Source organism: Fusarium mangiferae (genome assembly GCF_900044065.1).
Source record: "Fusarium mangiferae strain MRC7560 genome assembly, contig: FMAN_scaffold007, whole genome shotgun sequence".
Taxonomy (NCBI): Eukaryota; Fungi; Ascomycota; class Sordariomycetes; order Hypocreales; family Nectriaceae; genus Fusarium; species Fusarium mangiferae.
The window spans coordinates 467,723-483,222 of NW_024573927.1; the positions used below are offsets into that span (position 1 = coordinate 467,723).

Consider the following 15,500-nt stretch of genomic DNA (forward strand, 5'->3'; position numbering starts at 1 on the left):
ACGGGTTTCTCATACTTTGGATTTCAGTGCGGGACGCTCGGGGGATATGAGAAGATAGTAGATGGGTCTCTTATTTCCTAAGTCCCGGTCGTCATCAACTATTCTTCTTCTTGTTTTATGTTGCGCGTGGAATCCAGATGCAACGTCTCAAGAGGCTATATGTGCTTAGAAGAACTACGAATCCTTCTTTCTGGGGGCGTAAGCATGACCTGAATGCCAAGATTGTATATAAGGCGGGGCTGCTGCTGCCTAACAATATCATATCATCGTCCCACAACCTGATTGATTTGATACTAAGAAACGCCTTTCTTCACTAAAACCACTCAAGCACCAAATCCAGCAGCATGAGCTTCCATTCATTGCCGCTTGAACTGGCCGAACATCTGTCGCTGTTCTGCGAGCCCCAAGACCTCTCGCGCCTGTCTCGCGTCAATCACGCGTTTCACGCTATTTTCAACCCGGTCCTCTACAAGCGCAACGCCGCTGCAACTGGTCTACCTCCTTGCTATCCATGGACTCACGAACACGATCCACAGCATTGTTGGGCATGCCCCGCCGACAAGGCCTTTAGGTCATGTCTTCATTGGGCCGTCAATCATGATTCACTCTCCACGATCAAGCTGGCCGTTTCTTATGGCTCTGATGTCAATAAGATCAACGACGTTGCCGATTACATCCCTTATGAAGAAGACCCTGACTCTATTCCCATTTGTGGACCTATCAAACGGGCGCAGCTTGCAACACCACTACATCTTGCTATCTTTCAGAAGCGCTTCGAGATTGTGCGATGGCTTCTTGATAATGGCGCCAGTACGGATATGTGGCCAGACACGCTCTGCAATTGTCGAAAGTATGGAAGAGTGGTAAATAAGTATGAATGGCTGCCACTACACTATGCTGTACGCCACAGCACCCATGAAATCCTTCAGTTGTTACTGGAGCGAGACGTTGTTCACTCAGTGATATGTGATGATGGCAACATCTCTGGGCTTCATTGCGCCATCGCGGAAGGCTCGCTTCCTGCGATTGATGCCTTTATTCAGCATAAGAGTTTCAGTCCTACTGACCGAGACGCTACGGGCCAGACACCACTTCACTGGGTTAAACATTGCAAAGACCAGGGGTCAGCCTGTGAGATAGTTGAGAAGTTAGCCCAATGGGGTGTCCCACTGGATGCGGAAGCTGAATCTCAGTGGGGAGATTGGCATGGCGGCACAGCGCTGAACATGCTTATCGGGAGGAGAAAGTTTGAACCTGCCATTAAGCTCCTGCAGCTTGGAGCCGATCCTACGATACAACAGGACGAGGATGGATGCCTTCACCTGCTGAGCAACTGCATTGATGGCCGTGACAGGGAAGACATGTCCGGGTGTTCGCCGGAACGCGCGGAGAGAAAGAGAGAGGCCGGATTGGAATTACTGAGCCTGCTCATCCAAAAGGGAATTGATCCAGGCAAACCCCGTAAATTGGACAGACCCCATGATCTCGATGATCCCGACCTTGATGACCCAAGACCATTATTGTCAGCACTCCTAATGTCCGACGCGCGATGCCTACAAATTCTTCTCGACGCTGGAGGAATGGCCCGCGAAGCAATCTACGAGAACAAGCATGATAATATCCTCCGAGACTTTTTCGAATTGATGGTGGATGCTGTGCAAGAGGGCACATCTTTTCTAGAAGCGAGAGGCGAGATTGAGTCGCGCAAAGAGGCTCTGTGTTTGCTCCTCAGGGGAGGGGCGCGAATAGACTCGAGAGACGGTGAATACTCAGCGTTGAGCCAGGCGTGTCAGATTGAGCAGGGGGTCGGGATAGTTGACCTTCTGATAGAGAATGCGACTACTAGGAATGTGGAGACGGAATACGTTGTTGCTTTGAGGGATACATATAGGCCAGATAGTCCTGTATGGGGGAAATTGGATTGGTTCTATAAGAAGTTGATGGCTGAGAAGAACCAGGGCGAAGAAATCCAGGGCACCGAGGAATCCGAATGAAAAGACTATACTTATATCGCTATCTGCTGACTCATGTTTATATAGGTATAGAACAAAGTACGGCCAGGGCTCAAGGTCTAAAGTTGCCCTGAGGGAGCAAGAAAACACCAGACCTTAACGTAAGGTGCCAAAATAAACTAAGTAAAGGATATCCTAAGTTTTTACTAAATTTAGGCTTAAGTTATACTAGCTTACCTAAGTCTTTTTGTCATTTAGGGTCGATGTCTTGAGTTTTCTTTCTTCCCATAGGTTGCTAATCTTCTGGGAGAGGCAACATAGACCATACTGAGAATTAGTTGCTCTATCTTCCCCATCGACCTTGGGTCTTGACTAGCCGCAGTTGTGACCACATCTTATCTCTTATGAGTCCTGGGTCTACCGACAAGTTGGCTTCAACATTTGGTGGATTTTCTTGTGAGTCTTCCAAATTGATCTTGATTTCAATCACTGGTGGAATATCTTGCTTAAGCTTTGGCGAATCCTTCACGAAACATCGTGTCATTGCTGGGCACAAGCTTATGAACACCAAAACCGCAACAAAAGAGCTTTTGATCAGAGCGATAAAGCAACTCAAGCAGAGCGTTCAGCTTCAACTATCTTTACAAGGATGAAAGATGTTCGGGTTAAAACTCCCGACAAAATAACAAGCATATTTATTTGCTACAGTCACTAATGCCTTAGCCGCAAAACCCCTGAAATTGTCCTCTCCCGCTATTCTGATTCAGCCCTAGCAGGTCAATTAGTGCCAGGGGTTCTAAGAGGTTATCGATTTTTGGGCTCAATAGCGCTGAAAGCTATTGAGCCCCGAACGTTCCAAGGGTCCACCAATAACGCCCAAAAACACCAAAATCCACTTGGAAATGTCACGATGAGAGAAAGCGATATAGCTTATTCCGCTTTGTCTCTTTACCACCGAGGATTTAGTGAGGAACTGCAGTAGTTATTTGCTAGTTACCGGCTGAATGGAGCGCCTCATGAGGCTATTGAGAATTATCTGAGCGGTCGTTGCCGTAGCTAAATGAGCATCGTCTCAGAGTTTTAGCCATAGCCTTATAATATCACTTCCCCTCTCATACCCGCTACACTCTTGTTTTTTGCTTGTCCTTCTTCTGCCCTTATCCAGTCACTCCTTCACGATGCGTTCCATCCTCGCGTTGGCGGCCCTCGCCGCCGTTGACTTCGTCGCCGGAAGCGCCTGCAAGCCCAGGTCCAGCACCACGATCCCCTCGCTCGTCTCATCCTCCACCGACGCCACTAGCTCATCGACCGCTACGAATGTCGTTACCCTCCCTAAAGTCCGTAACTTGGCCACCAACGGAAACATGGCCGAGATTGATCCCAACAACCCTCTTTCTGTTCCCGACTGGGAGGTTGAAGGCGATGCTCGTATCGTTGGAGGCGCAGGACGTGAAGAGCTTGGAAGTACTGAGCGAGGCTGCGCTGCTATGAGTGCTTCCAATACCGGCGGTGGAAAGCGTGCTTTGGGTATCTCTGTTAGTATTTCGCAGAGCATGTCGAACCTTGATCTCTCGACGCCCTACACCATTCGCTTTTACTACCTCGTCGTTACATCGCCTGCGGCCATCAACCTCTGCCAATTGACAGGGTTTCTCGGCGGTTCCGTCTTCTACCAGAACTGGGTGTTCAGCACTGGTACAGCTGTGTCTTGGAACGAGGTGCTCCAATCCGTGACGCCTGCGCAGGTCAATGCTCCTCTGCGCATCGCCATGAACTGTCTGATGGGTGGTGGAGCGACTGTGCTTGTCGACTCTGTCTTTATCTCCAATGCTGTCACGCCACAGAACATCAACAACTTTGCTGTCAACTTTGGTAACACCGGTACTGGTGCCAATCCCCCTCTTGATCCTCCTGTGGTTGGTCCTCAGACGACAACAACCAGCTCTTCTCAGCAGGAGGTCACATCGGCTACTCAACAGTTAGAGACCACATCTGTTCCCGAAAGCCAAGAGATTACTTCTGCTACCCAAGTGCCAGAGACTACTTCCCTCTCCCAGAAGCAAGAGACCACTTCTGCTGCCCAAGAGAAAGGAACTACATCTGCTTCTCAGAAGCCAGAAACTACGTCTGTTACTCAAAAGCAGGACACTACGTCTGCATCCCAGAAGCAAGAGACTACATCCGACTCTCAAGAGGTTGAGACTACGTCTGCCGCCCCAGTGCAACATACCGAGACAGGAACCACTGGTCAACAGAACCAGGTAACTTCAACCCAGCCTGCTTCTGAACAAACCTCAACAGGCCCCTCCGATATCGAGACTACCAGCAAGCCTGTGTCTCAAGCCCAGTCATCATCAACTGTACCTGTTGTAGGCACAACCAGCACAGCACCCGAGCAGCCATTCTGTTCCAAGGCCCTTAACGGCGGCTGTTGGTGGAAACGTCCTGACAACGGCAATGACATGGTCAACTGTGCCAGCCGTGGTTCTTGGCCTGGTTCCACCGGTCAAGGTCATCTTGTTCCTCGTCCCGACAACTACCCTCTTCCATTGAGTCAGCTTTGGTGCTTGGGCTGGTGCTCCCTCTCACCTGGCTGCAAGTCTGTTGCATTTATCCCGGAGGATCGCTCATGCCGTTTCTCGGAACATCAAGTCCAGGATGCTGACTTCGTTCCCGGCCCCGATCCCAATGTCGACACTGAGGGCGTGTTTTATTGGCATGATCTTTCTTGCTTCAACTGCCCTTGTAACGATGAGACTTCTCCTACCTCTGCCGCATCAACCACTCAGTCTGCTGAACCTACCGATCTTGTCAAGTTACCTGCTGCATCCACTTGCCCCAAATCCCTTGAAAATGGATGTCAATGGAATGAAAGGTCTCAGGGTGGCAGTCTCACCACCTGTCAATATAGGGGTCGATGGCCTGGAAGTGATGGCGCAGGCTTTGCTGTTGAGCAACCCCGTGACTATTCTACGCCCTGGAGTCAGATGTGGTGTGTTGCCTGGTGTTCCCTTTACCCCGGTTGCAAGTCCGCAGCTTGGCTGCCAAATGAGCGATCGTGTCGTTTCTCCACCCATTCACTCTCCGATGCTGACTTCGAAATGGCTGCTGATCCCAACTCGGACTCTGTCGAGGATGGCATCTACTATTGGCATAGCCTCGACTGCATGACCTGCCCTTGCCACGACGATCCTACCACGTCTTTACTTCCTTCAGAGTCCACCACTCTCGTCCGAGCCGTGACACCTAAGCCAAACACCCCAACAACCGTCACAGCCACTACCAATGCTGTCACAGGAACCCCAACGCCTGGACCCGTGGAGCAGCCCTGTGAATGGGAGAACGGCCAGGGTATCTGTTATAGACCTTTCGAGAAGGAGCAAGGACCATGTGGTGGAAAGCTCATGATTGTCAACCCATCACAATACACAAAGCTACCACTCAACTGGAAGCCTGAAATCAGGGAGCCTGTCCAGTGTGCGATCATGTGCCATACCAACCCCGATTGTTACGCATGGGGTTTCGAGTGGAGCAGCAACATGAACTGTGTTCTCTCCCTTGGGCAGACTGAAGTTGATGAACTGCAGGTTGTTCCTTCGGGAGCTCAGTATCGCTGGTACTCCCATACATGCTGGGAGTGCAGAGACTGTGTTACTCGTTGGAACTGGTCCTGGGATTCCTTGCCTGCTGGAAACTAAGAAGATTTGATTATGTGTCACGCGTAGAAAAGGGCGCACGGTGAAGTAAGAAAACTCAAGACTTTTATCCTAAGTGATAAGAAGATTTGGCAATTTAGTCTAAATTTAGGACAGTCTTTCATGAGTTTATTTTAGCATCGTCTTCTAAAGTTGTATTATTTTCTTACTCCCTAAGGGGGCGTTTTATGACTTGAGCTCGTTGGATGATGGTGTAGCGGGTATATAATTAGAAGACGCTAATCTAACTACTAATATTAATATCTTAATTTATTCGGTGTAGTCTGTATTGCAGTTAAAATCTAAGCCCTTGCATGTATTTGTCAGGGGAACTAGTCAAATCATGCCAGCAACCTCACAATTTTGCTCCTTCAGATTTCCTGGCCTCCCTCTCCCTATCCCTCAGCCTGCGTCTCAAGATCTTCCCAGTCGGGCTTTTCGGTATCGCCTCAATGAACTCCACTCCACCCTTCAGCCACTTATATCTAGCTTTATGCTCCTCAACATATCGTTGTATATCCCTCACAAGTTCTTCACCAGACTGATTTGCATGGTTTGCTTTGACTACAAATGCTTTCGGAACCTCGCCGGCCCTTGCATCGGGGATCTGGATGACTGCGCAGTCGCTCACGGCGGGATGAGTGAGGAGATGTGACTCGAGCTCTGCTGGCGCAACTTGGTGGCCCTTTTCATATGTTCATCAGCCAAACAAGAAACGTTAGAAGTGAAAGGTGTTGCTAACCTTGACTTTGATGAGCTCCTTGACCCGATCAACAACGACAAAGTGCTCGTTGCGGCTCTCGGACATGCGAACCAGCACCTCATCCCCCGTTCGAATCCAGCGGCCGTTAGCATCCTCGAAGAAAGTCTCGGCGGTGGCCTCGGGGTTATTGAAGTAGCCAAGAGACACCGTTGGACTCTGAATCAGTAGCTCGCCTGGCTTTTCGTATTCCGTAATCTCTTTACCGTCTGGGTCGATGATCCTAGCCTTGGCTGCAGGAAGCAATGATCCCGTTGTGCCGACTTGTGTATCATGTTCGCTGCTTTGTATAAACACAGTCGCCGTCTCTGTCATTCCTATTCAAGTATCAGCAGCTACTCTGAGTTCAGTCAATTGGTTGTCTTACCATAGCCTTGTCCAAGTCGCCAGCTTGGATAAAGACTCAACAAATCATCCACTGTTTCCTTTCCGAGTGGTGCAGCACCGGTATACACAAACCTGACACTGCTCAAGTCGTACTTGCGACAGAGTTCCCTCCTGTCCAGCATCTGGATTACGATTGGGGGGACGATTGGAAGCTGATGTATCTGAAAGCGACTGACCGCAGACAAGAAAGGCTCGAATTCAAAACGAGGCATAACGATGATCTCGTCGCCGCGATAAGTCCCCAAGTGAGTGATGAGCATCAGCCCGAAAACATGGCTGAACGGCAACACTCCAAGCATCACTTGTGTGTCGATTCCATCGGCCTTTCGAGAGACTGAGTCGAATGTGCATGTTTGTATGATGCCTGATATGATGTTGTAGTGTGATAACATGACCGGTTTCTCAATGATAATTAGCGAAAGATACCTCGAAAAAGTGTGAGTCTTACAGGTAAACCAGAAGTACCGCTTGAATACAGCAGATAAGCCGTTTGTCGAGCGCCTTGTACTTTCTTCCATTGCAGTGGGGGCAATGCAGGCAATTTCTCTCCCTCTTCGATTAGGTCGTCAATCGTCTTGAAACCATGCCTGCTCGTAGCATTGGGCACTGGAAGGAGGAATACATTCTCTCGAGAGATACCAACGGCGTCTGTCGCTTTGAGCGCGGTATCCAGAAGGGGCACACAAGTAAAGATAGCTTTTGCGCGTGAGGCGCGGAGCTGGTGCTCCAATTCCGATGCTGACAGAGCTGCGCTGCTCAGACTTGCGATGCCATTCAAACGATGGATGGAGTGCGTGAGGGGTATGTAGTCAATCTATCTCCACGTCAGCCCAAACAACAGAGCCATTTGTGAAATAGTCTGCTCACGGTGTTGAGAGAGAATATGACGCAGACGCGATCCCATTCCGACCCAGATTGCGAGTCCAGTTGAAGGGCTTTGCCGATGCCCCGCGCAAGAAAATCCTCTCTACGGATAACCTCTTCAGCTGTACGCGTTTTTCCAGTCAATCCACACGTGTATGGATGTCGGGCTTTCGCAATAGGATATCGGCCATACTCTTCCGAGCTCATGAACTCGGCGACGCTGACGGAGTCTGGAGGATCTGGGCGAATTAGCGAATGCATTAGAGCGAGAGATATTTTTAAGTACCAATAGGCAGGTCTGGCACCCATGATGGTGGATAGAAAACCATTATAGCTGAGAAAACTGAGTGCCTCACTTAGTGCGAACTGGAGATGGTGCGAGTTAGATTGATCTGATAAGATCTTTGGTATTCTCCCGCCTTGCGCACTTTTTGATGTGACCCCGCATCTGATGCGATTGCTTGGCGATCGGCGGGTGGTTCCGAAGGCTTATCGGGGATTTGTAAGGTTCGGCAAGATGCAATTGCCATACACTTTGAGCCGCAGCTTGCATTATGAAGTTGTAAGCTAAAAATCAATTAAGGTCACCGAGATGGGCGGGTTCATGAGATGGTATAAAATAGGTTATTTAGTCTATACTGATATATATACTTCTAAGTCACCCTCCAATTATTAACATTACTATCGCCCATCCTCCAAGTCATGCCCCCCATCTAAATCGTACTCTCATGACCGCTTAAGGGAGAGCAGCAGGGGAGTACTTCTGGTCAGGCTTGACAACCTTGCCACCAGCAAGTTGCTTGTCAGTGTAGCTGGGGTAGATGATCTGCTTCTTGCTGCTGACGACCGAGAGAGTGGTGAAGCCCTTGTCGGCACCGAACTGGCCACTCCAACCAGAGGTGATGGTGAAGGTGCCGCACTTGGCAGGGCCGCCGTTGGCCTTGGAGGCAGGCTTGCCCTTGACGACGTACTTGCAGGCGGTGGCGGCGCCGCTGCCGGTGTTGATCTTGAAGTTCCAGGTGCAGGTGGTATCAGCCTTGTCGCATGAGCGGGAGAGAGACTGGATGGTCCACTGGGGAGAGGCGGCCATCATGGAGACGGAGTCGGCAGCGGCAGGGGCTGCGACTGCGCCGGTGGCGGAGACGAGAGCGATGAGAGCGGCAGTGAACTTCATTTTGATGGTTGGAAGTGGAGGGTTGTAGGTGAGAAAGAGTTGTTTGTTTGTGTGAAGAGTGGTGGTTGTGAGTGAAGAGTTGTTGTAGAGAAGATGAGAGGAGATGATTGATGATGAGAATGTTGATTATCGCAGGTTGATCAGTGAGTCTTTATAGATCTCGCAAAAGGTATTAATAGATTCATGACTTCATATCTCTCGGACCATCGGCTCCATAGTGTTGAGCTCTGATGTTCGCTCTAGCCGATACTACAGCTGATCAGTTGACGGTAACGTTTGATCGAGGCTTAGGCCCAGCCTCACATTCTAGAACTCCATTTCCATGGTATGACAGAAAAGTCCAGGCATTTCTCCCAGTGACACTATCTGCCGATTTCCCGTCTTTTTTTCCGCCCAGCCCATTCGAGACCTGGGGAACCCCGATAGCTAAGGCGAGGTTTTAGCCTGTACAAGTCTAGCGGGATGCTTTTTCAGCGAATCAGCGCATGATTTATTCTTAGATTCTTGACCCCTGCGCATTTGGTGCCTGATGCAGTTACGAGCTTCTGGGAATACGAGCGGATCAACAGGAACTATTGTTTGTCCCTTGCCCCTGCATTTCAACTCAATGCGATATTCGTCTTAGGGGATCTCGTAAAGCAGAGTCGGTGAAGATCACGCTCGTGTTTATTGTTGAGGCAAATCTTAGCGATGCGAGGCCAAAGCTCGACCGGACCCACGTGGGTTGTTTCGGCGCCGGAGCTTGGTGATGATGTAATTGCGATCGCTGCTCGAGACCGAGAATCATGGAAGATCGTCGTCTAAATGATGTATTCTCAATTGGTGATCAGCAAAACAAGATTCAAGCATGTCCTCCTTCTCGTCAAGGTGTTGACCAGAATCAGGAGGATAATTCGCGAAAATTTCGCTGGATGGAATCGATTGAGCTCTCGCCTGTGATGTTGGTATGTAGTATAACTCTAAGTTCTAGCTTAAGAGCGTAAATTTCCGCTGAGTGACATTGCCACTCGATTGCGCCCAATTAGCGACGGTACGTGACCACCAGTGCGTCTTGATATCCTGAGGCTTATGAGCTTTGTACTATGTGTTACATTCTGACATAAAATGATGAAGTATTATACTGCAGATGTAGAGGGACTATTTGTAGGAGAAAGGAGCATAGAAAGCTGGAAAAAGTGCATTGTCAGGCATATTTATTCGCTGTAGGGTAGCGACTTTATTTGCCATCGCTGGCATTCCAGACAACGAAGCTGACTTTATGGCTTTCTAGGCGCCACTTAGTCAAGCAAGAATGCAATAAGGTAACGTAAAAATTCTTTCCTGTATTTATTTATAGAGCGATAGAGCTGTGGCGTCTCTTATCTCAATCCGGCGATGAGATTGATTGATTTGAAGCCATCAACAGTTCGCCTCTCATTGAAATAAATCTCGCCTCTCGGTAAATCCGGCAATGAGATGTCAACGGTAAGTCGGCTTCAAGCCTCCCAGTGGACGCTGCTCATGGACCAGTATATTGTTGCATTTATAGAAGAGCTCAGGTCAACTGTTTTCTTTTAACAAAAAAACTTACATATTGATAGAGCTTTACTCCTTACGCTGGTAGCAGCTATGGACGGATGTCTCCGGACTCATGGGATGAGTGAGCCCCACTGATGCGGCCGCATTTTCCGTACTCATCCCCGCTCTTCTCAAGTCCGACACCGGTAAAAGCACGGAGTTACGTAGATTAGTAGGTAATCAACGCGAGATTGCTTGTACGTGCCATCAATTAATTGAATGAGTAATACATTGCAAAAACAAGACTGGCATACACCAAACATGACAACCCGAAGCGAGCAAGCGTGCAAAGCCTGTAAAAGCAGAAGCGCCGTTGCGATAAGGCTATCCCAGAGTGTAGCTTATGCAAGCGCACTCAACGCCCGTGCGAGTATGGCATCGCGACTGATTTCCAGCCCAGTGCTAGCGACTGGAGTATGATGCAGGCGCGTCTCAGTGAGCTGGAGAATCGGCTGGCGAACTCTCCGAGGGCTGCCGAGCAGCACATCTTGAGCCCAATCTCAGGCCCGGCTTCGGGGTCATTATCGGAACAGGAATCAACGCCAGGCGCGATATTCTGCGACATCGACACGCATAGCATCGGGTCGAATAGTGTCAACTCATGGTCCCAACCTACCGGTTTCACGCCTGCCTACTCCACCGCTGAATGTTCAGACTCAACATCGGTGTCACGTTTTCCCGCATCTATGTTCCTCGATATTGATTGCTATGTATGGTCTCAAGCGAAGCTGCCTGTCCCTTCCGGCGCCATCCCTGCGGTAAGTTGCCTCTAGTTATCAGCATGCTCACCTTATTCCTGGCTTCAATTCACTGCTTTAATGTCCTAAATTTGTTGCTAAGTGCCCTAATCCTCTGTAGCCCGTCCTCGCGCTGCTCAGCCAAGGCAACGTCGTTCTAGACGTATCGCAGACCTATTTTGCGACGATTCATACTTGGTTTCCCATGATATCTAAGAAGAGGATGGATATGGGTCTCCCAGTGCAGAATGCAGGCCCTGATCTTGCCATGCTGTTTCTTGGAATGAAGCTCATTACGACTCCGGCTATCGACATCACCGACTCAACCTTGTATGATACAGCCAAAAGCTTCCTGGCGAGTTTGGAAAGTAACGGTGTCGTATCGCTGCTCTGCCTTCAGGCTATGATACTCGTAGCCTTGTATGAACATGCTCATGCAATCTATCCGGCAGCTTGGATGACCGTCGGGTCGTGCGCGCGCTACGCTGATATCTTGGGCATCACGCCTGGTGATTATTCTCCATTGGGCCAAGTGGTACGTGCTATTGATATAACCATGGGTGGAATAATGAGCTCAGCATCACTTGACCATATTTGCGAAGATAAGGGATGAACTAAGCTGACATACCCGCAGACAACCTGGACAGAAGCCGAAGAGAGAAGGAGAGTGTGGTGGACTATCTACATCCTCGACAAACTCGTGTCACTGGGAAGCAGAAAGCGTTGCTTACTTCCCAATATCTACCCCCAGTGTAAACTGCCTGTCGATGATGACGCATGGGTAAGTCGATAGAAACTCAACACTTACACGATAGCAACTAATACGAAGCTAGGACCGGGGAGAAGTAAACGTGGCCGTCAGTCACTCAACCTCAATATCATATCAGATTCAACAATCTCCATTCGCAAGACTATGCCAAGCCTCGATGTATCTCGGACGCGCCATAAGCTACGCCCGGGATAATTCCGCCATGACAACGTCTCGTGCTGAAGAAATCATGTCTTTGGCAAACGAGCTGTCAGACTTCGGGGCAACAGTGGATAATGAGGCTACGGCCCTTGGCCCCGAAAAAAGAATCATACTACTCGCACCACGATGCATTGCCTGCTCAGCGCTCTTTGTCGCCCTCGACCGTTTCACTTGCCCCGAGAAGATCAGTGCAGAGCCCGGGTATGAAGTTAGTCCAGAGGACAAGACACAGAATGAGATTGAGCTGCAAAGACAGTCTATGCATATCATAGAACAGGTCAGCGAACAGCTACACACTCTGGGTATGGACCTGCTACCCGCTTTCAGAACGGACGGAATATCCTCGCTGTCTGGAGTAAGCCCTTTCATGCTGGATTCTATCTACGCAAGTGCAGCGACATTTCACTGGCTTCTTGGCGAGGGCGGAAATGAAGTTTATCGCACGGCTGCAGCTGATTTGGGCATGCTTTTGGATACTATGAGCTCGAGGTGGCGGCTTGGAAGCACGTACCGCGAGATGTTGACGGTCCACGACGTCACAGCAAGGGTAGAAGCTAGGACCACATTATAATTAATTGCGTTCTAATTGAAAAAGACATGTTATACCCGAAAATAGCTTTTTTACAATGCACGGTCTTGCGTAATGTCTGTTGCTTTGGTATCGGAGCGGAGCGGGTGCGGAGTGCGGCCGCAGAATCCGCATCGCCCTAAGTGCCGTCTTGGGCGGACGCGCATCAGACGTGACTCCCCTCAGTGCGGCCGCATCATATAGAATCAGTTTAATTATGATTGCAACGCGCCTTGCACATGTTGATAAGAGAGGGCTATATATACCGAGCTGGAGGCAGTTCCAATGGTCCCAGAACACCACCACTAACACTTTCGCACATCTAATCAACAACTGCATCATCGCCACCATCAATATCCTCCTTACCTACCTAGAATCTATCAGATCATCAGTAATATATACTCCCCAGACTATCCATTATGAGTGTCCGCCGAAGCACCATCATTCCCAACAAGCCGACCTTGACAGAGAAGAACCTTCCTGACCAAGCAGGCAAGGTAAACCATACTCCACTTACAACTATAGCTTGTCTAATACCGACACTCGCTAGGTCTTTCTCATCACTGGAGCTTCTGGCGGATTGGGTAAGGAGATTGCTTCAATTCTATACCAGAAAAATGGAAAGATCTACATGGCCGCTCGCTCTCGAACCAAGACCGACGAAGTTATGAGGGATATCAAGGCAGCTCACCCAAATTCGACCGGCAGGATGATATTCCTTCCACTGGTCCTCGACGATCTCACCACCATAAAGGCTTCGGCTCAAGAGTTCCTCGCACAGGAAAGCAGTCTTGATGTACTCTACAGCAACGCCGGTGTAATGGTACCCCCGCAAGGGTCAAAGACCTTGCAAGGCTATGAGTTACAGATTGGCGTGAATAACCTCGCACCGTTCTTATTCACCCAATTACTCCATCCTATTCTTGCTGCTACGGCTCAGAGTGCCCCTAAGAACTCTGTTCGTGTCATTTGGGTGTCTTCCAGCGCTGCTGATGGTGCTCCAACCCCCGCTATCGATTTCTCGAACATGGACTATCACAAGGAAGAAGGGATCTGGCCAAAGTACTCAAGGAGTAAGGCTGGAAACGTCTTGCACGCCGTTGAGTTTGCTCGGAGGACTGCCGGTGAAGGCATTATCAGCGTTGTTCGTTATACAGCCTCCCTTTTTCTGTTAGATGCCTGGAACTAACTCTTGTCTTCAGGCTCTGAACCCTGGCAACTTTGTGACCAACCTGCAGCAGAACATGCCCAGGATGCAGCTTGCTATCTTCGTAAGTCAACGCATTACAAAAGCTGAGACTTATTACTAATGCTAGATGCGTAGAAACTCATCTCTCACGCACCCAAGAACGGCGCCTATACTCAACTATTCGCAAGCCATTCGCCTACAATCACAGAGAAAGAAAATGGCTGCTGGGGTAAGTCTTTGTCATTGATAAGCTGTTAGAGAAAACCATTTGGAATTCAGGATCGCTGACTGTATCCATTGAATAGTTTCTCCTTTTGGAAAGGTCGAGCCATGCCGCAAAGATCTTCTTGATCCTGACCTGGGAAAAAAGTACTGGGAGTGGACCGAGGAACAGGTCAACAAGTACAAGTAACAGGCTCGGGATTCGAGAGCAGGCAGTATGTGTGGTAATAATCTTATATAACAATCTTGAAAATTAGAGGACTAGGGTCTTATTTCAATGAGGCATGCCGGGGATCAGAGGCTGGTAGGACGCTCCAAGTTAATTATAGCAGTAATATGTAGTATATCGAGCCTAGAAGAAATTAAGTTCCTTAGTTTTTCAACACGGACTTGGCCAGATCGCGTAGATTAAGTGAAGCGAATGGAAACCAAACACCCTGGTCAAGGGTTGATTCCAACTTGTCCACGTACGTTTTGTCCTCGTCTACACGCTGCACAGTTTCAGCCAATCCATTTTCCTTTGAACCAAGAATAAAGAGCGCAACGGCGCAAGACCATCCGACGATATCCTCAAATGCTTCTCGAATAGGTGAAGCCGCATGATACTCTTGGATCTTCTTGATAAGATCCCGTTTCTCTGAATCATGGTCTGCCCGAGCAAACAAAACTGCGAGCGCCAACACAGCCGTTGCGCTGACGTTGTTGTTCGTCTCTCCACTCAGTCGGTCGAGGAGAGCGACTTTAGATGTAGCCAACTGACGTGGGAAGAATGCCAAAGCATGGGCCGCATTGGCTCGCATGCTCGCTGAATCTTCGTCCAAGCAACGTATAATAGAAGATAGTCCTCGTTCGACTGCCTCGTAGGTTTTGAACCCTTGCATTGCACGATCACGGTACTCAGGCTTCTCTATTTCTGCGATGCTCTTTTCCCAATTGTTGATATCGATCCCATTAGGGACCGACCAATCTGGATGACCGACTGCAAGACTGGTAATCAGATACAGCAGGCTTTCGCGATCCTTGGTGGCTGGGCTATCAAGTAGAGCGTAGAGAAATGGAATTGCTTCGACTGAAGCACTGTAGCGTGAACCTTGGTGATAGATGTTGGACCAACATTTAGTAAATGCTGTCTTGTACACTTCAGGATCTGTCGACTGGAGGTCCTTCAAGAGCTGTGGTACGTCATCCGCTGGTCCGTAGGCATGGCTGAATTGAGACCAGTCGATGGAATCAAGTCCGGCCAGAGGATCCGTGCTTTCGGGTGACATAGAGGTAGTGGGCTATGTGCTGTGTTGAGAAAATATTATGTTGAGGTTCGAATTTGCGCGTATTATTGGGTTGAGGGGTAGCCCTGTAATTATAGCCCAGAAACTGGGCAATCTGGTAGTGTTAGGTGACTGATATCGTTACAGCCGGCTATGCGGA

The 15,500-nt window shown here is 49.2% G+C and overlaps 7 protein-coding genes across 7 annotated transcripts; 4 read left to right on the forward strand and 3 right to left on the reverse strand.

Moving 5' to 3' along the window:
* Nucleotides 1-344: 344 nt before the first annotated feature.
* Nucleotides 345-1,994, forward strand: FMAN_13257 (uncharacterized protein; the record flags this gene model as incomplete). Its single annotated transcript, XM_041832703.1, has 1 exon — nt 345-1,994. The coding sequence occupies one exon, from the start codon at nt 345-347 to the stop codon at nt 1,992-1,994; it is 1,650 nt and encodes a 549-aa protein (XP_041683140.1).
* Nucleotides 1,995-3,130: 1,136 nt separating this feature from the next.
* Nucleotides 3,131-5,650, forward strand: FMAN_13258 (uncharacterized protein; the record flags this gene model as incomplete). Its single annotated transcript, XM_041832704.1, has 1 exon — nt 3,131-5,650. The coding sequence occupies one exon, from the start codon at nt 3,131-3,133 to the stop codon at nt 5,648-5,650; it is 2,520 nt and encodes an 839-aa protein (XP_041683141.1).
* A 352-nt stretch (nt 5,651-6,002) lies between these two features.
* FMAN_13259 (putative phenylacetyl-CoA ligase) lies at nt 6,003-7,987 on the reverse strand (the record flags this gene model as incomplete). Its single annotated transcript, XM_041832705.1, has 6 exons — nt 6,003-6,332; nt 6,390-6,724; nt 6,775-7,195; nt 7,243-7,608; nt 7,662-7,897; nt 7,945-7,987. 6 exons carry the CDS (start codon nt 7,985-7,987, stop codon nt 6,003-6,005), a joined length of 1,731 nt encoding a protein of 576 aa, XP_041683142.1.
* Nucleotides 7,988-8,394: 407 nt separating this feature from the next.
* FMAN_13260 (uncharacterized protein) lies at nt 8,395-8,832 on the reverse strand (the record flags this gene model as incomplete). The annotated part of the gene is made up of 1 exon (XM_041832706.1): nt 8,395-8,832. The coding sequence occupies one exon, from the start codon at nt 8,830-8,832 to the stop codon at nt 8,395-8,397; it is 438 nt and encodes a 145-aa protein (XP_041683143.1).
* Nucleotides 8,833-10,650: 1,818 nt separating this feature from the next.
* On the forward strand, nt 10,651-12,667 carry FMAN_13261 (uncharacterized protein; the record flags this gene model as incomplete). The annotated part of the gene is made up of 5 exons (XM_041832707.1): nt 10,651-10,734; nt 10,785-11,147; nt 11,248-11,661; nt 11,761-11,907; nt 11,960-12,667. The coding sequence occupies 5 exons, from the start codon at nt 10,651-10,653 to the stop codon at nt 12,665-12,667; spliced, it is 1,716 nt and encodes a 571-aa protein (XP_041683144.1).
* Nucleotides 12,668-13,083: 416 nt separating this feature from the next.
* FMAN_13262 (uncharacterized protein) lies at nt 13,084-14,265 on the forward strand (the record flags this gene model as incomplete). The annotated part of the gene is made up of 5 exons (XM_041832709.1): nt 13,084-13,161; nt 13,215-13,808; nt 13,867-13,935; nt 13,989-14,082; nt 14,159-14,265. 5 exons carry the CDS (start codon nt 13,084-13,086, stop codon nt 14,263-14,265), a joined length of 942 nt encoding a protein of 313 aa, XP_041683145.1.
* A 181-nt stretch (nt 14,266-14,446) lies between these two features.
* FMAN_13263 (uncharacterized protein) lies at nt 14,447-15,343 on the reverse strand (the record flags this gene model as incomplete). Its single annotated transcript, XM_041832710.1, has 1 exon — nt 14,447-15,343. The coding sequence occupies one exon, from the start codon at nt 15,341-15,343 to the stop codon at nt 14,447-14,449; it is 897 nt and encodes a 298-aa protein (XP_041683146.1).
* Nucleotides 15,344-15,500: the final 157 nt, after the last annotated feature.